The sequence below is a fragment of the Artibeus jamaicensis genome, unplaced genomic scaffold (genome assembly GCF_021234435.1).
Source record: "Artibeus jamaicensis isolate MK-2021 breed Jamaican fruit bat unplaced genomic scaffold, CSHL_Jam_final contig_465, whole genome shotgun sequence".
Lineage (NCBI taxonomy): Eukaryota > Metazoa > Chordata > Mammalia > Chiroptera > Phyllostomidae > Artibeus > Artibeus jamaicensis.
In genome coordinates this window covers 10,370,203-10,389,527 of record NW_026521843.1, presented here as the reverse complement: position 1 = coordinate 10,389,527, position 19,325 = coordinate 10,370,203, and the positions used below count along the sequence as shown (strand labels likewise).

At 50.7% G+C, this 19,325-nt stretch overlaps 1 protein-coding gene and 1 long non-coding RNA gene across 9 annotated transcripts in view; one reads left to right on the top strand and one right to left on the bottom strand.

The window, feature by feature from the left end:
* TDRD15 (tudor domain containing 15) overlaps positions 1–19,325 on the bottom strand; it is a 395,033-nt gene that overhangs the window by 249,786 nt on the left and 125,922 nt on the right. For 4 of the 8 annotated variants that reach the window (XR_008391970.1, XM_053666892.1, XM_053666895.1 and 1 more), the window contains exons 1-4: positions 6,377–6,543; positions 6,186–6,274; positions 4,791–4,911; positions 3,429–3,501 (exon numbers count right to left, since the gene is read on the bottom strand). Coding sequence is in view for 5 of the 8 variants with exons in the window: in XM_053666892.1 (XP_053522867.1) it covers positions 3,429–3,501; positions 4,791–4,841 (124 nt within the window). In the remaining 3 variants the exon portion in view is untranslated. Of the gene's footprint in view, positions 1–3,428; positions 3,502–4,152; positions 4,367–4,790; positions 4,912–6,185; positions 6,275–6,376; positions 6,544–19,325 lie in introns of those variants that run through there. The other 4 variants (XM_053666891.1, XM_053666890.1, XR_008391972.1 and 1 more) reach the window with 3 other exon arrangements.
* Positions 6,667–10,718, top strand: LOC128627688 (uncharacterized). The gene is made up of 3 exons (XR_008391974.1): positions 6,667–7,084; positions 8,161–8,288; positions 8,762–10,718. It is a non-coding gene; the product is annotated as an uncharacterized LOC128627688 (long non-coding RNA).

Genomic DNA, 19,325 nt, shown 5'->3' with positions numbered 1-19,325 from the left:
ATATGAGAAAACATCAGCCTCTGAGTCCTGGCTGCTCTGTGCTGCTCCATAGCACGCACATGTTTGTGGCCCCCCGGTGCTTTGGGCTCCAGCACAGACATGCCACTCCAGAAAACTGGCACTGTGCCCTTCGCCCCGGAAGTGTAAAAGTTACGGACAATGGTGCTTCTGACCACAGAGCCCGGTGAAGCAGAGACATGGCCACTGTCCTCTACGTCCAAGTGAGGCCCCTGCTCCTGCCTCCTGTGTATGCGGCTCGGCACCTGTGAATGCTGGTGCCCAGGACAGTGAGGCAGGCCAGGCAGGAAGTGGACGTTGGGGGGAATCCAAGGACTGGTCAAGGGGAAGGTGGGTTTTATGACAAACGGTCCTGTTAAACTTATTCTCTCATTATGGTGGTTAGCAAGGAGCTTTCAACGACAGGTGCACAAGCTAGAGCTCAATGTTCTCGTCTAGATTCATATGTTGAAACACTAATCTCCCAACTGCACTGTTTTAACACATGCATGCTTTACTCCATGCATGGGCCGGCACGCAGATACAGGCACATACATGTGCACACACGTGTACATTTCTTCCCCCCAAAACTGGTGCATGCCACATTCATTTTGCACAGATTTGTTAAAATAAGGCTTTCCTTTCATTCTGGCTTCCCCCACACTGTCTGGATCTATGCTTCGATGGGATGAAGCTCTGAGAGGGAAAAGTATCAGTCTCCTGCAGCACTCCCAGAGCCATCATTTCATCCAGAAGGCCAGCAATGCCCACAGTCCCAGCAGCAGGGGCCACGGGGCTCCCTCTGGGCAGGAGCTCCAGAGCGCTCAGTCAGAAGGACAGCAGCAGAGTCAACCGACCAGAAGAAAGAAAGCAGCACAGGCCAGAGCCGAGAGCTTCATTTCCAGGAAATAGCACTTCCCTCTCCGGAGCAATCAGGCTGAGAACTCAGCTCCTGCAGCAGGAAGGCTGTTCTCCTGAACAGCCTGGGACCCGGGCAAGGGCCTGGCTGGAGCCAGGATTGTAGGAGAGAAAACAGGGCTCCCGTTTGCCTCTGGGTAAAGGAGTCAGCACGGCCCAAAGGCAGGGAGGGATGAAAGGGGGGTGCCATGAACAGCATGTCAGGGTCCCTCCAAAGTCCACACATGGAAACCCTAATAAACCCCAATGAGAAGGCATTTCCGGATGGGGCCTTCGGGAGGTAGTCTGGCTGTGAGGGTGGAGCCCAGGTGATGGGACTAGTGCCCTCGTAAGAAGAGACACCAGAGCAGACATAGCAAAAAGACTGCAGTCTGCAGACCAGGAAGAAGGCTCTCAGCAGGAACCGACCTCAGCGGGCACCTTGGTTTTCAATGTCCAGCCTCCAGAACTCTGAGAAATAAATTCCTGTTGTTTAAGCCACTCAGTCTAGTATTTGGTTACGGCAGTCTTGGCCGACTAAGACAGAGAACAAAGGTCCAGGCTACCAACCCAGAAATCCTGCTCAGGGGGCCACGAACACCAGTGGCTGCTACTTTCGAGTCATCTGATAAGAAGACCGGAAGCCCCTCTGAAGCAGGTGGTATGACCTTTGCTTAATTCAGCCAATGGCAGGTTGGAACCTGCTGGGTGCTCAGACCCGTGCCCTGCTTTCTGGAGACAGTTTCTGAACTCTATACGCCCACAGTCTCATGGGCCAGACACCCTAGTACAAGACGTTAAAGAAGAACAGGGAGAGAGAGAGCTGTAAGTTCTCAAACGCGCGGTCTGGACAGAAACCCGAGACTGTCTTCAAAATGCCAACTCGAGCCTACGTGTACGCTGCTTGTAACTCTGGCGTTCTCAGAGTGAAACGATTTCAGCAGAATAAGACTGAGCGCTAGTCCTCCCCTGCCCTGAGCAGTCTGTCCTGTCCCATCAGGGTGCCATCGCCCGCAGCGGACTCCAGGGACCAGAGGACAGACCACAGGGTCACCTAGCCGCTGTGGCCAGTGCTGGGCACAGCCAGCCTTCCCCTAAAAGGCTGAAATTGCTTAAATCATATAAGATGCCCCTGAAACAGCAGGAGTGGTTGTAGCGGCAGCAGTAATGGCAGTGGCAGTAGTAATAGTCAGAGTCATAAAGTACTAGCCAGAGGGGGAAAATGGGGAAACACTGGGTCTTTTTCTGCTCTGCCTCCTTGACAGTCGATTCCAAAATAGCGCTAAATAATAGTGCGATGGGTGCTTACCTGCACCAAGTGCTAACTAGAGGAATATACAGGTAAATACAAGCCTTCCTGACATTCTGCCAGGAAAGAATGGGTCACCAATGCCTTTCCTCACTAAATAAAAATAATCTGGTTCCTCCACTGTGACTACAGAAAAGCCTCTTAGCAGGTCCCCTCTCCGAGTGCTGCTGTGAACCCCAGGAAAGGCAAGCAGCCAGCCTCCGAGAAGCGGCCCCTCAGTGCCTGCTCCAGACCCGCGTGCTGAGCTCCTCCTGCCGACCCTGTGCTTAGAGGTCCCGCCTGGCCTCCTCCTGCTCCACTTCCCCCACATGTGCGTGGGCGCCCTCCCTCCTGCCATTCGCCACAGGAGGCTGGTCCTCAGCTGCAGAATCTCAGCACTTCAGTGCCATCTGAGGATGAGCTGAGGGAATACAGTGCTGAAAAGGCAGCCTCCGCCCCGAGTATCGGAACCCACGGCGTCCAGCATCTGTCAACAGTGCAATCCCACAGGGAAGGGCAGAGCCCTCTTCGGGCCGTGGGGACCCTCACACACGTCACACACACAATGACACATCCCACCGTGAGGCCAGGGGCATTCCCCGATGGCGGTCCGCCGGGGTTCTCTCCTTGCTCCCCAGTCAGGAGTCCCATGGCACCTTTTCCACAACACCCAGGCAAGCGAAACAGTTCACCTCAGAACACCTCCGCCAGAGCTCTCGCCCTGACCGCCTCGAGGGGCCTAGGTCCTCCTCGGTCACCCTCTTCCTGCCGGTTTAGGCTCAGCCTTGCTTGGGCATAACCAAATAGCTCACTACAAGGTTTCCCAGGCCATAGGGCATTGCTCCTCCAAAGACGTTCCACGAATACAGAGTACAGAATACTCCTAGAATCCAGAATACCGGTGTCGTTTTATCTGCACACGTATCTGGGATCTGCCACATGTAGCAGCAGCAAAACCCTTAAAGGACCTCCGGCCCTGGTGGCTGGGGCTCACCCCCCGAAGCAGGGCCCTGGCGTCCGGTGCTCTTTGCCACACCCCCATTCCACACCCCTAGCCCTTTCTCTGAGCAGAGCTCTGTGCAGAGGCCTGAGGAAGAGACATGTCCAAGCAGACAGAGCCGGGCAGCAGACAGGCGGTGGCAACTCTGCCCACCCCTGACATCTTAATGCTCACCAAGTTTTCAAAGAAACCTCCAACCACAGGGAAACTTCCAGACAAAACTGCCTCCCAGTGAAATGCATTTACCTCTCAGCTCCTCTGCACAGGTACTTCGTGACAGCGTCGTGATTCTTCCTGCAGCAGGTTGAAATCTTGTCAGCTTGTAAGAACAAAGCAGGATGGAAGTGAGTTAGTGTTGGGGGAAAAATGACAGTCAGCCTCCTAATTGTCTCAGAACCTGCTAAGGAGGTACAGCCCCCCACCCCACCTGCACCTTGCTGCCCACAGTGGCCCCACTGGCCTCTTGGAATGGCCAAGGCAGGGGTCTCGCGGTGGCCAGGGGTCCCAGGCTCACCTAGGGAAGTGAGCGGGTGGGCGGCAGGCCTGATCCTATGACCTGAACTCACACCACTCTGTGGCCACCGCAGGGCCAGGGGCATTCTCGGTAAGCGACCCCCACCAGTTCCAGCTGTCATGGGCTGAGCTCTCATCGGGACCAGCTGTCATGGGCTGAGCTCTCATCGCGGCAGCAAGGAAGGCAGCAGGCGGATCAGAAAGAGCCACTCTTCCCTCCTCTGAACCTCCCTTTCCGGCAGCTGTCCTCCGCCAGCTATCCCACCTGACTCCATCTTTCACACCAAATCCCAACTGTCTTTCCAAGCTCTGCTCACACCCTGCCTCCCCAGAAAACCATCCTCAATGCTTCCAGCCAATGAAACTGCCTCCTCTCAATGAACTGAGTCACCCAGATCCAGCTGCCCGGACCCAGCCCAGGAGGCCTCTGGCTCCGCCCTTCAGTGGGACCAAGCACCTTGCCGTTCACACACGTGATTCAGGGTGGAATCCTGACCCGCCACGGGCACACAGATGCGGAAGGTCATCCCTCTGTCTGTCTTAGAAAGCCCTCCGCAAGTGGAGAGAACTCCTCTTGATCCACAATGCCAATGGCGGCTGGTGGCCTATCGGCGCTGGTTGGGACAACGCTGCCTCCTGAACTGCTCTCGTTCTTAAAGTTCACGGCTTTGCTGGCAGCCACAGGGGACAAGACCATGGTGTTTGTCGAGAAAAATCACACATCTGCCAAGAGGCTGAAGGGGAGCTGAGCAAAACATGCCACCGGGTGCTACTAGGGGCTCCAGGAAGACAACCGCCAGCAACCTCTGCTCCCCCCACCCTGGAGAGGCCCTGGCACCGCAACTCAGAGGAAGGCCGGGGAGTCCCTGGGGAGCAAGGGGAGGGGCCCCGGAGTACAGGAGCTGAGGATTTCAGCCGGGTCTTGGCCTGCAGGAGTCACAGAAAGTCGGGGGCTATCCGGGGAAAGGCAGTGGCACTGGGAATCCAGAAACCTGCAGGGCCTCTGGCCAGTCAGCCAACACCTCAGAGCCTCTGTTTTCTTGTTTTTACTGTTAAATGGGGACAAGGGCTGAACACTCATGAGATTTCACATACTGTGATAAAAGAGGACATTGCCCAGACCCAGGCGTCGGGTAGGAGTGCCATCGTGGATCTGGAGACAGGAGCCAGGCCCAGGAGGCACTGGGCAGGAGGATGGGTCAGGCCTGCGCTTGCTCTGGGAGGTGAGAGACAGAGACAGGATCAGGCAGGACAATTGCAAAGGTGGACACAGAGGAAACTGTCTTCTGGAGGAGCTAATTGGGGCTGGACCTAGGGAGAGACTCAGGCTGCAAAGACACACTCCAGGTTCTTTGCAGGAAATCCACAGCTCCATCTGGGGGAAGAGCAGTGGCTGAGGTGGGGAGTGTGTGTGGAAGAGCAGAGGGGCCCAAAGACCACCGTGCACAGTTGAATGAAGCTGGCTGGACCAACGGACTCCGTGTTCGGTGACTTCGGGTCGAAAAGTCATTTAAAATCGGCTGGGGGAAGGGACAGTATTGACACCTCAGAAAACTGCAAACAAACTGGAGCTTGTTTTCCAAGAGTTGCTTGTTAAACATTTACCACTGCCTGAGGGCACCTAGTTTTCAGGGAGGAGCTAGAAGGCGGGTGAAAGAAAGGGAGAAGAGCTTCAAAGGGGCCGGGGCAGGACCACGGAGGCCAGCGCCCTGAACCCCAGGTGGGAAAGCAGGCCTGCAGAGTAAACTCCACAGAGTGGGGCCACTCCAGCCGAGTGATCTGCATCCTGGCCACCACGCTCAGGGACTTTGGTCACCTGCTGCTGAGACAGCCGTTCAGCCCCATGCCAGTGGGGGCAGGTGACTTTCGCGTGACTTCTACGCTTGCACCACAGGGTCAGGCACCACCCATGGCCTCGGTTGGCCTCATCACCCTAGTGACAGCCAGACGTTTTCCTGACATTTTTCTCTAAACCCATGGCTCTTTAAGAAACGAGGGCATAATGAGAAAGCTATTTTCACAACATCGGAATCTTCCTCTGAGGACGTTTCACCACAAATGATAGAACAATTGGTCCTCCCTGGAACGCCAGCATGAGCGCAATAACGACGGGATTAAGAGCCTCATTTACTAGCCTGATCGCATTGAGACCCCGCCCCCTACACCCACCAGCCCTCCCGCGCGCTCTCGCGCTTGGGAGCCCTCTCCACTGTTCCCAGACTGCGGGCCTCATTCTCAGCAGAGCGCTGGCAGGCAGCAGTCACATTATGTATCTGCTCAGCGCTCAGGCAAGAAACCATTATGTTCACGGATCATTATTGACATCCTGACATTTGTCACCTCCTTTCATAGCAGTTAAATCCTGCTTTATCTGTAAATGTCACCATGTCATTTATTCATGAAAGGGGTCACATTCCCAAAATAGCATGCTTCAGTTTAAAAGGGGAGCCTGGCTTTGTTCGCAGTGGGTAATCCTCAAACAAACTTTACCGCTGATGAACGCTTTCTTATTGGAGTTTCTTGGCTTTAAATGACGTCCTCAAATGTAGAAGGCAATTCTGTGTCTGCAGAAACAAAATCTGAATGTTGAACGAGAGGGAAGAAGGTCGAGATTAGAAGAAGTGAAGGTTGGCTGCTGCCGCCATAAGTGGTAAGTTAGGTGTAAACAGATCTGAACTTACTGAGAGTCAGCCGCAATGTGGTAAGATTGTCGATGCTTCTGAAAATACACCTTTGGCCTTTTTGAATCATTTATGCCTCAGAAACCGTGTCGAGATCAGGAGCTTCTTAACTGTCCTGGGTGATCCCTTAGCTGGGGACCCTGGAGGGGAAAGCTCAGCATACATGATGTGCTCACGCCCCCTCCCCTCCAAGTCCAAGGACACTGGTCGGAAATGATTAACTCATCTTGGGAGCTTGTGCTGCCAGGAAGAAACACCTCCTCCCTTTACAAAACTTGCTCAAAGTTCACTTTAAAGTAGGGGGACCATATAATTTATTGTCTGAACCCAGGCACTCTTTTGAGGGAGAGAAGAGGCACTAAAAGTAATTAACAGGTATTAACTGATCAACAACCATGGACCCAGACCAAAAAGGGCGCATGGCCGCTGGAACGGTAAGGCTTTATGGAGGGTCTGGTTGAAGAAGTTCACATCCGCCAGCTATTAATGAACTCTTGCTCAGGAAAGGCCTCTGTCTGCCTGTGGCTCCTGCAGTCACGTGATTCCAACCCAGCTACCTAACCCAGTGGTTCTACAAGCAAGGTCCACGAACGGAAATGGCCTGAGGAGGTTGTTCAGACTGCAGGTGCCTCGTCCTTACTTCAGATCTCCTAAGTCAGAATCCCTGAGGATGCTGCCCGTGCCCCTGCATTTCGACACACCTCCCAGGTAAGGGAGGTGGTAAGCACACTGAAATTTAAGAGGCAACCGCTCTGATCCAAATCTTTCGCTCTCCCCTCTGTGTTCTGGCCACACTGTGGTAATGGGAAGTGGGTGGGGAAATTCTGCTCTTTTTGCCTAGAAAAGTAACGTGCAGATGGGGTGTGAGCTGAAAATAGATTCTCCATTGTGCACAAATATGGAGGCTATGACACCTCCCGCATACTGCCATTAAACATCAATCTACTCCCCCGCTCAGAACCGTGTAGGTAACCATTTCCTACCCACTAGGGGCAGGCTACATGAGCACATACAGCCTCGGAGTAGTTAGAAGATAAGAAAATGGTTAGATGAAATTGAGGTCCTTGAGAAGGGCGATCGAATACAATGAAAACTGCTCGGTGTTAGAAGAGCCAGCGAGGAAGATTTCCCCAGGCACTAATGAGCTCCTTTTTGAGCATGATATAGATTGTAGCAACGATCGCAGACCACAGCTGAACCCAAGTTCCCGTTTGTAAGTCCAGGCCAGGGTCACAGTCATATGGCTATCACTGCCTCAGATAATGTCCACATGAGTTCGCCATCACTGCCTTGGCAACAGCAGAATGCCTTCATCCTGCCATGGCTGCTGAGAGGGACCGGAGAACGGAGGCAGCAGGGAGGGACGGTGCACTCTCTCTGTGTGGTGTTTTCACATGTGCCCTCTCGTCAATGCCTCCCTCAGTCATAGGTAAGGTTGAGCCCAAGGCCCATGCATGACGCATAGCTCTAGGCTTAGCCTCCACCTTTGCGCCTCTCTGCCCTCCGGAGGGAGCACCTGGCACCAGGCCCCACACAGGATACCTACCTGCTCAGGGCTCAGGCGACATCTGCTGGAATGCTTCATGTGGCGGAGGTCCCCACCGCCACTGGGCCAGGGGCCTGCCGTGTTGCTGAGCCCCAGCCTAGGCTGGTACCCAGTGCTGACCAAGAGTGAGGATCCAGGGAAGAAGTTGCATGGGCACAGGAGCAGTTACTGAGTGCCTACTCTGAGTCCACCTTAACAACGGAAAAATCCTTCCTCCTGTCCATCTGTCATTCTGTAGCCCATCAGCCAGGACCCCTTGTCTGACTTTCCAATGCCTCTGCCGTCAAGCTCCTGTTCTCATTTAACTGGACGCCTTCACTGAGTTCTTCCCATCAGCCCAGAGACTGACACTAAGCCAAGTCTACGGTAAAGAGAAGTTCTGGTTAAATTCTAGACCGGTTTCAAAGAATGGTAGGCTAGGTCTTCCCAACTCCCCAGAAATTTCCTGGCGGGTTCCCACCTCCTCACTACTCTGGCTGTCTGGAAAGCTTTGCCCTGAGCTGGGACCTGGGGGGCAGGGGGGAGAAAGGACCCACCCAGCTCCTGATCTCGTGGGCATCCCAGTCTAACCGAGAAGACAGATGCCTGCAGGTCAAGGGGAGAGCCAGTCTGCACCAGTCAGAGCATCTGGCCTCCGTCAGCCCCAGGTCTCTGAAGAGCTATGTGGTTTATTTGGAAAAATGTCTTTACCTCTCTGAGCCTCAGTTTCCTAATTAATGAAGAGAGTATCGACCTATCAGATTCACTGTCAACTTGAGTGAGAAGATGTCTGTCAGGTGCTTCATGAAGGGCCTACCAAACAGTAGGGATACGTGGTAATCCCCTTCCTTCTTCTGCAGACACTACATGTAAACGCGGTCCTCTGCTCCCGACATGTAAAAGTTGGGAGTTACTAGCTGCAAATTGCCTCGTGCCCCGACTTGCTCTGTGCCTGTGAGAGAGCCGAGACCTCCCAGTACCTCGGGTTCCTCATCTGCGGAGGGTAATTGCTGTCCCTCCAGCTACCCAGCTCCAGCAGTTTTCACGGGAAGAAAAGCACAGGTGCATTGTCAGACATCTGGAACCTGGCTGGGAGACAATTTCCAGAGAGGGCCAAGGTGGTGTTCTGTTGTGACCACTGGGATTGAAGACATGGTTCTATTTCCTCCTCTTTCTGTTAAACTGAACTTCAGCTACAGACATTAATACCCTCACTGCATGGTAAGGAGGGGGCTCTATTTTTACAAGTGCCACAGGATCGAGCCCTAATGTGTTACGCTGTGACCTTTGCTGGCTCTGCACCAGGGAACCGTAATTTGGGGCTCACCCTGGCTTTGGAAACCTCCGTAGGCTTCATATGATATGCATGGTATTGCATGTTCTATAACTGGCCCGCATTTCCTTACAACCTTCCCAGTTAGTTTCTGAAGTCTCTCTATAGACTTTTTTTAACTCCAAAAGTCCATAGTGTTTCTTAACAGGGATCTAGCCCCTGTAAGGGACTGTGGAGAGAATAAGGCTGGTTTAGGGCCTCAGGGAGGCTGGGGTGGGGCAACGGAAGCCATTCTGTGACTGTTCATTCCCTGAATGAGGATTTTGAGCCTTGGGGCCTATCACCAGGCTGCAGTCATTTCCAGTAGATGGGGATACAGGAAGGAATTTAGAAGTCAGACCATATCTAGCCCTCGCTAAATTGGATTCTAAGTTCTCCTAACCTTGAGGAGGAGAGGGTCAGTATAGGACCCAGAGCCTGTGATACAGGGTGCAGCCAGGGGCCCCCCCCCAAAAAAAAAGATTTAGAAAGGTGTCCAGAATTCAAAGTGTATAGAAATATTGGAGAGACATATAAGATGTCCTTACCGCCCCCCCCCCAGGGGGAAGGGATGAATGGAGCCAGGCCATTGAGAGCTGTTTTGCATAGCAACAGTTTTGCAGCTAACCTCTGGAATGATTATTTAACATATCTATAACCTTTAACTGGTTTCATAGATATGTTAAATAGCTGTGGCCAAGTTTGGAGCCAGGGAGAAGGTTGTGGGAGGGACTCAAGATGGGAACTAAGGTCTGCACTCCTGAGAGAGAAGGGAGTAGCTTGGGTACTCAAGATGGAACTAGCGGGGACTCAGGAGGATATAACTAAGGTCTGCACTCCTGAGTGAGAAGGGCTTGGACTCAGGAGGTAATGAGGGGCTGTGCCCCTGAGGGGGGGTGCCGCTGTGTGGGAGCTTGGAAAAGACTGGCTCCAGGACATGAAGGGTCCCCGCTTGGCCAGATGGAGAGAGAGCCACGCGGTTTCAGCAGAGTGAGGACCCCCTCTTGGTGAGGTGAAAGAGGGAGCCACGTGGTTTTGGCAGGGTGCAGACCCCCTCTTTCCCAGGTGAAAGGGAAAAACCACGCAGCTTTGCCAGAATGGAGATCCCTGCAGCCAGGTGAAGAAGAAAGCCACATGCTTTTGGTGGAGTGCGGACTCCTGCAGCTTTGGTAGAAGAGGCCCACGCGGCTTTAGGGTGCCCCCTTTGGCCGTGGGGCCTGAAAAGCAAGAGAGACTTTGATTGGAACTGGGTACAAAGGACTCTTGCCAGTGGACCATGAGAGGGTACCACAGTACTTTGGATTAACTCGAGATCCTGCACAGTGACACAGCTGACGGTGCCAGCGACCTGCAACACAGACGTGTGCTCTTTTCCTGATTTACGGTACCCGGAGTTGGGACAGTGGGAGAAGGGAGCGCTGTGTGGGTGTAGGTGTTTACCCTAAAGGACTTTGATATTTTAGTGGTGGCATTAGGCCTGAATAGCAGCATTAAAGAAACATTTTGTTTCCTTTTCACAAATCTCTGGCATTAAGAGATGTGTTTCTAATTGGCGGCGGACAGAAGGGCCCAGTAGATTTTAGTATTTTGTTTTCGGGAGGGGCTCCTGTTGTATAGCAGTTTTGGGCATCCCTATGTGGGCCAAATATTGTACTGCCCCTCCCTTGGACCTCCTCTTGTTCGGTAACACCTGTATGGCTTCTCAGAAACCCTAAACTGTCCCTTTCTTTCTCTTGGCTTGACCACACCTGTGCCAAGTTGTCCCCTCACTTCTACACTCATACGAAGTATAACATCATGGGACATGGAATCTGGCTTTCTGAACATGCACTTCGGACCAGATGACACAACCTACAAGTGCAATTGAGTCAACTCACTGTGGGTGTAACCTTGGCCAATGAGAAACAGCAATGCAAGGAAACTGGACAGAGAAATAGCCTGTTTTCTCCTCAGTGTGAATTGCTTCAAAGTGTGTTTTTTCCTTGCAAACCTGCCAAAAAATCCAGCGTACCCAGGACACACACCTGTTGAGGATGTAATGTCCCCACAGTGCTTATTATGAACACCGGGCACAGAGCATTGCACAGATTCACGACTTTGTCTGCCTCCATGCTCATCCCCTTGGGTCTGCACCTCCCAGATAAACTGTACCTACTTTAATTCCTGCCACAGGCACTGCTTTTATAGGACCTGGGCTGAAGACATGAAGCTTTGTCAAACGTGAAGGCCAAGTGAACCGAGAGAGGCCCCAACAGAGCCAGGGTGTGACCCCGCAGGTCAGAACTCCCACGTGACTTATCTCTATGCCACATCACCCTGCCTTTGCCTAGCATAAGGGCTTGGCATACAGTTGGTATTCCACAGGGAGCTAAAAAATATTCACTGAATTAAGTATATGAGAACCAGCTATAAACCTGAGCAACCCCCAAAATATTTTATACTTAGAAGAACCAGTTATGAGCTTCTGCTTCTGCCCGCTCTGCCTCTCGGGAGTAACTGCTCTTCCAAGAAGCCCTAGAAAGGGTCAAGCATTATGTACTCACCTGTGTTAGGGTTCTCCAAAGAGAAAGAAGCAGTAATATCTATCTATTATACGTATATCCTCTTGAGAGATGAGACAGAAAGAGAGAGAGATTATGAGGAATTGCCTTGTGTGGTTGTGGAGGCTGAGAAGTCCCTCAGTCTGCTATCTGCAAGCTGGGAACCCGGGACAGCTGGTGGTGCCATTGAATCTGAATCTGAAGGCCAGAGGGAACCATTGGTGTCAGTCCCAGTCTGAGGGCAGGAGAGGACCGACCTCCCAGTTCATGCAGCCATACAGGAAGGGGGATGAGGTTTCCTCCCTGATTTCTTTTCTACTTAGGCCTTCAGTGGATTGGATGATGACCATCCGCAATGTGGGGAGTGGTCTGCTTTCTGAGTCCACCAATTCAAATGCTAGTCTCCTCCAGAAACACTCCCACAGACGCACCCAGAAATACTGTTTGATCTGGCATCCTTGTGGCCCACTCAAGCTGACATAAAATTTACCCTTGCAGCACCTCCAAACTTTTACAGTTTTCAAGACTCTTTCACAGATTACATCCATTTGATACTCATAGCAGGTCTTTAAAGCAGACTAGGTACATAGCGTTTCCACGTAATGCCTGTTTAATACACAGGGACACCAACCAAGGCTTACCAAGGTGACAGGACCTGCCCAAGCCCTTCTCAGACCAACTCCGGGCCCTTCAATGTGGCACTATTATAACTAAAATAGTAGGGGTCTCGCACAGCAATTCGATACCCCATGTCCTTAAGGCCAGTATGGAGAGGTCACCCTTTACCAAATGGCATATGAGGCCCTACCACCAAGGAGACAGAAAGACACTGAGCCAAATAGAGAAACAAGGAAAATTACTTTTTAAAAAGAAATCTGAGGAATTCAATAAAATTGAGAGTTATAACCATTTAGAGTGATGAATAAATTCAGGAGAAAGAGCACTATAAAAAGAGCATCCTTTTCCCAAAATTCTTAACTACCAAACAAAGAAAAAGAATTTAAGTTCTCTGAGTAATGCCATACTATCCAATGCTAGTCACTCTCTCTATCTAGTATTTTCCTGGGGCCAAAAGTGACATTTGGCTCTGGAGCTAAACACCTGCCAAATAGTAAGTCCTCAAATACTGCCTACACCTCCTGGATTTAGAAATTCCCCCAGGAACCAAGGGATGGGCCAGGAAATGGTTCCAGATTCTTCTCTCGCTGGGGAGACAGAAGGGATGAGGGACCAGGACCTGTCAAAGGTTCTCCTTACCTTAGAAATACTCAGAAGAAGGTGCATACTTGCTTTTTTCCACCATCTGTCAGATGTCCATCTAGGTTATGTGCCTGATGGGTTCCAACTTCAGCATGGGCTCTTCTTCATCATTCTTTTTCAAAAGCTTGTGCTCCCCACTGACCTCCTGTCTGTGGGCTCAGCCTGCCATCTCTGCCCCAGCCCTCCTGGTGCGAGCCCTTGGCAGAGTTTTTTGTTACAACGGATCTCCATCGTACAACTCTTGGAGACTCCAGTGGCCACAACCCAGGAGATCCTGAACTCCCTGTTCTTCCCTGAAGGACCTTTGACAGATTCAGTGGTTAGAAAAAAAGCAAAATAAACACAGGGAAGCAGAAGCAGCACAAGAAAAAGCAGGAGAAACATCTACAACGTTCACTGATGAGCACATGTTGCCCCACTAAGGGATGGACCCCACTTAGGTACGTCATCTTCTGCGAAGTTGATGTGATGCTGAACAACCCACTCCACTGGGAACGTAGATGGAAACCCAGAGATGTTAAAAGAGCCTCTGGACCTAAAACAGCTCCTAAAAACAGCACTCACTGGGCACTAAAGAAGAAGTAGGACCACCTTGTGTCATTCCATATGGACTGAAAATTATGTTTAAAAATGGGCCGTGTTCCTGATTCCAGGGTTAGTTAAAGAGGGTGGTGATGAGGGATATCCCTAAAAGGAACAGCATGTAGAAGTGAGAGCCCACAAGGGCAGTTTTGGATAGAAGCTGACTGGTACAGTTACCAGCCAAAAGGTGCCCCTAGATTACAGCCCTAGGAGATAATGGCCACTCCTACAGACCAAGAGAATTGAGACCTAAAGAGGGGCCAAACCAATTAACAGCTTCACTCTATAGATAGTAAAACTGAACTCAAGGAGGCCACTCAAAGCTAGGTATGGAGCCTAGGTGTCTTCCCACAAAGCCTGCTCTGTGTGCCCACTTCCCACAATGAGCCGCCCAAGCTGAAATGGTGTCCCAACTGCTGTTTTAAGGAGGAAGGGCAGGCAGGACTCTATCTCTTCCAAAAAGTTCCAGAAAGTGTGTGCTGCCAACCAAGGAGACCTCTGTGATCTGGAAAACACGTTTGTAGGGCAGTTCCTTCCCCAAGGACACAGGATAAGCAGGGGTCCCCGTGCCTGGGGGGGAGGGGAGCCGAAACCCCGCTGTGAGAAAGGCAGGCAGCTGCCCCCGCTCTTCCTGTTAACAGCCAGCAGCAGAGGAACTGTCTGCCTCAGATCTGGCCTCCCATCTCTGGAGACCTAAAGAGCTAAAAATTACGTATGGCCAGAGGCAGGGAAATCACCCAGCAAGCCGTGGGCACGCTACTGGATTTGGGCAGCTTCTCTGTTGAATTTTAATGAAGTAATTAAGAGCTAGATAATAGAGATGGGGCTCTGCAGAGCAACGCTCATGGACCTAACCTCTTTGATATGTTCCTGCATCAGGAAGCAAGTCTATCACTAGATGGCTTCATTAATATGCCAGCCAGCTCTCTGGCTCTAAAAGTGATCTATGCCAAAGTTTGTTAGTCTTTTAAATTACCTGCTGAGCTCCCCTGAAAAAAGAAGAATGAATGCATTCTTGGGAAAGAACAGTGTCACAAAGGATGCTGGAAGCCGACCCCCTGGGTCTGCTGATATATCCTTTTCAAAAGGAGTCTGGGTTGTAAAGAAAAACCAGTCATGGGGCCACTCCACACAGACTGATCAAGAGGGGTGGACTGTGAGTGGCATGGTAGCCCAGAAGAGCGAGAAGCCTGACTGCCTGGGACTCCTCCTCTCTTGAAGGGTTGACTATTTGGCAGATAAGTTGGCTACTGGACAGCCTAGCCATTAACTCGTTGGCCCAGAATTGAGACAAAGAAGCCTAGGGCTTGGGCTCCATATAACTCAGGCAGCTTTTTCTTTTTGGAGAAAGCTAATCTTCCACCCCAGAGGTGTACCTTTGTCACCCAGGGTCAGGGAACGGAGAAGAGTCAGAACAAAAGAAGCCCTCCTTTTGGCTCCCCTGGTATGTTTTCCCCTCTTCTCCTGTGCCCTCTTGCTCCTCAACGTCCACTTGAAACCTCACCTCTGTTAGGTTCCTTTCTGTATAATCCGAAAAGCTTAGAGATGGGACTCAGAGTTCAATTCACCCCATCCCTTCTCTCTCTCTCTCTCTCTCTCTCTCTCTCTCTCTCTCGTATTATTATCTAAAGAATCCCTTATAAAGAAGATACAGCTTCTATTTGAATCCGTCCAAGGACAAGGAGCTTATAATTTCACAAGTCCAATGTCAGGCATTTCTTGCTATAAAAATGTTATTCTACTGAGAACTCTCTTTCCTCACTACTTCAATGAAAATTAAAAATAGTTGTCTGGAATGTCAATAATGGGGTAGCAAGAGGAAGCTTTTTGGTGACTGTAAAACTCTGTCTTGACTATGGCAAGGTTTATATGAAGTGATGCTTCATGGTTTACATGAAGTAGATACACACGCACGCACACACACACACACAGGTGTATGTGAAACTGGAGGAATCTGAACCAGCTCTGTAGATTGTACTGACGTCAATTTCCTGGTATTGTTACTGAACAGTCATTATACAAGCTGTCCATCTGGGCAAAAGCTGGATGCAGAGGACCTGAGATCTCCCTACGCACCTCTTTGCAATTTCCTGCAAATCCGTGGCTATTTCAAAATGAGAAGTTAAGAAAATAGCTTGCATCCCTTGAAAGATTGCTGTCCACCATGCACTATTTAAATACATTTTGGGGGTTAGAATGCAGGTATTTGGTTTAGGTAAACCTCACTTAAATGTGACAACCACCGTAGAGAGAAGGTAGGTGTAAAGCTGGGATTGGAGCCCAGGTTGTCTGGTACCAGAACATTCCTGCTTGGCCATGACTTTGCCTCCTGACACTACACCTGGCAAGAGAAAGTTGAAGTAAACACCATCAGCCTTGATGCAATATGTTAACCTCTATAACCACTGTTAACAGCTGTTATAAAGAGAGAATACTGAATTCTGTCCCTCAAAGGGCTTTCACAGACTACATCTCACTTGATCCTCCCAACAACCCTGTGGAACAAGTGTTTATTTCCTGCAACTCTCAGATGAGAACACTGAGGCCACAGCCCTCAGACCCCAAACCTCAGGCTCCTCCCACCATACGTTCCTTCCCACTCTTCTGCTACTTGTCTCCACTATCAGAGAGTAACATGGTTGCTTTAAAATGCTGACCCTTTATTAACTCCAGTCATCCTTTACCTGGAAACAATGACCTAAGAGTCCAATCCCTCCGAGGGGCTGGCCAGAGGAAGAGGTTGGGGTGACATCTGTCTAGGTGTCAGGGCTGGCTGCGTAACGGGAGGTGGCCCGAAGCAGTCCCCGGAGCCCCACCTCCTGCAGAAGTCCCAGAGCATCTTCTCACCTTCCGGGTGTCAATGGCAGCTGTCAGCACAACCAGTCACTACGAAAAGTGCGTGTCCCGAAGCCCCCCCACCCCAGTGATTTTAAATAGAACCAGCTTGCATGTTCATTGCCAGCCTCTGTGCTTTGTTCCAAATGCAGGACAAGGAGTCACAGAAGCAGATGAGCAGGTCTCATCCTAATACAGGAGGATTTTAGGAACCTGCATGGAGGGATTATGGTGGAGGGGCGGGCATACAGAACTTTCCATCCCCAAAGACTGACAACCTAATATAGTTTTTGATATTCTACCATTGGCAATTCATTTCTCTGCCTAGAGAAGTCTTTTGAAGCTCCTAGAATTCCCTTTAGAAACACGAATATCTTTGAGAAGGATTATCTCTCATGTCTTTATGAAATCAGGTTAGTAGGGATTGGCTGACTGCTAGCCAGACTTCGCTGGGATGAAACATCACCGTGGGGCCTGACTTTTTTTTTTTTTTTTTTTGCGGGGAGGGGGGAGAGGGGAATAGGGAAAGAGCACAGAAAAGTGGGGAGGAAGGCATTTAATTACATAGCCAAGAGTTTTTCTAAAAGGGAAATCTTCCCTTTTAGAAAAGGCCCCTCCAGATTCTAATGTTGAAACCCCAATCTCCAGCGTGAGCCTGTCTGCAGGCGAGGCCTATGGGAGATAACTGGGCAATGACGGTGGAGCCCCCATAATGCATTAGCGCCCTGATAAGAAGAGACAGGACAGAGCTTTCTCCTCTCTCTCTCTCTGCTCTTAGCCATGTGAGAATACCAAGAAGGTGGCCGTCGGCAAGCCAGTAAGAGGGCCCTCTCCAGAACCCAGCCAGGCTCACACCCTGTTCTCTTACTTTCCTCAGCCTCCAGAGCTAAGAAAAATAAATTCCTGTTGTTCATGCTACACTGTTCATGATATTCTGCTGTAACAGCCTGGACTGCCTGACAGAGAAGGTGATGATGGTTCTAAGTGTGTTCTCTAGCAACCCTCAGAAACCAAAGCTACCGGCATTGTTCAAAGGCTCAGGGCATTTCTAAAATTTTTCTTGCGGTCAGCCTGCCCCTCTCACAGCCTCTTCTCTGATTTGCATTTTGGATGCTCCTACAGAAAGCCCTGATTTCAGGAATAAACCCTTCTTAAGTTGGCTATGTTTTAATTCACTCCAATAAGATCTCACATGCATGTATCAGTGCCCTGCTCTGAGCAGGGCACCAGGCTGGGAATCAGGAGCAGAAAGGGATGAACCATGCCCTACTTGTGCTCCCCACAGCCTCCTGCACGGAAGAGGAGACTTGAGCATTTGAGTTCAACGACGCCCGAGTCCCTCTCCAGTGGGTTTTCGTCAGCCTGTCTGTAGCCATCAGATTCTCCTCCTGATTCTTGCCTTACCAGAGGATCCATGTGTCAGTCAGTGTGTTAGTCAGCCACTGCTCCAAAACAATGAGGCATAACAAACAATCCCCAAATCTCACTGGCTTTTCTCCCTCATGGGTCTGTGGGTAGGCTGAGGTTCAGCTGATCTCAACCAAGTTCCACTAGGCTTGGTTCTACACCAAGAATCAAGTTCAGGTGTGGTCCATATGTCTCATTATTCTTCATGGACCTGAAGGTATTCGGAGCATGTTATTCTATGGCAGAGAACAAATGTAAGAAGCCAAGCTGAACAACCCAAGCACATTCAAAGCCTCTGTTCATTTCACATACAATAATGCCTCATTGCTTAAAGCCACGTTCAATATCAATGTTCCATATACTCCTACTCTAATAGGAGGTATACCAAAGTCACATGGCAAAGCTCATGAAGGTATCATCCTATTATAGGGAAGTAGAAAAGAGTTAAGATCAATAACCCATCTGCCAGTCATTAATAACTAATATAGTATTTGAGACAACTCCCCAAGTCTTCAGATACCCCTGACTGAGCAGGGCTTCTGAGACCCAAGACATGACACAGAATCAACTGGCCTATCAGTTATGCGGCCTTCCACTGTGACCCAGCACAACAATGGACCATTGTAACCAAGAAGCAGCTGTAGACACAAAGGGAAACATCCTTCATTGTGTCTCCCTGGCTTTGTTCCAGGCCCCGGTAGAACACAAACCGGAATCCCAGGCAGCCTTGGCACTGGACGAAGGCAAATCATCCCTGTAACAAGTCTGACAACCAGAGAGAGCAGAGCAATAGGGTCGAATGTCAGGAGGCCAGACCTCCCCATTGACTCCCCACCGCTATCCTCAGAGGCTATGGCGTCCCGGCCCTCAGGAGCAGCTGTGGCCACCCAGCGTTCGTGATCAAAGCCTGAGATTAATAACTGCCATTTTCAGAAGGACACACTATGTGCCCGGCACCATGCGAAATATTCTTCTTTGACACACTTCTGAAAACCCCATGACACCAGCACTGATCACCCCACTTTGCAGATGAGGTTCAGAAGCTAGGTCACTTTCTAAGGGCTGTATAGCACAAGGCTGACAGGTGGTGGGAGTTAAAGATGAATGAGAGAGGCCATGGGGCTGGACCCCGGCTCTCATGTCAAACAACATCCAAGTGGCTATTCCAGGTCGAGGGTCTCAGTTCTACCACTTGTTACCAACAGGGAAACTGTAAAAGGCCTTCCATATAAATTAGGGGAGAGCTTTGCACAGACTGAGCTTTCTGTGTCCATCAGAGAACAGACACGGGGGTTCCTGGCCTGTGACTTCAAATCTCACCTTATCTCTGACAGCTTGTCTCTGGTGGCTCGCCTCGGATAGCCTGCCTTCAGAGCAGCACCTGTGAGCCACACGGTAAAGCTTGGGGGTAAGAAGTCAAGGGAGAAAAGCCTGGATGGGAAGGGGAGAGAGTCTCCCTTGGGTCTGACTGGGAGCTCCCTTATCCTA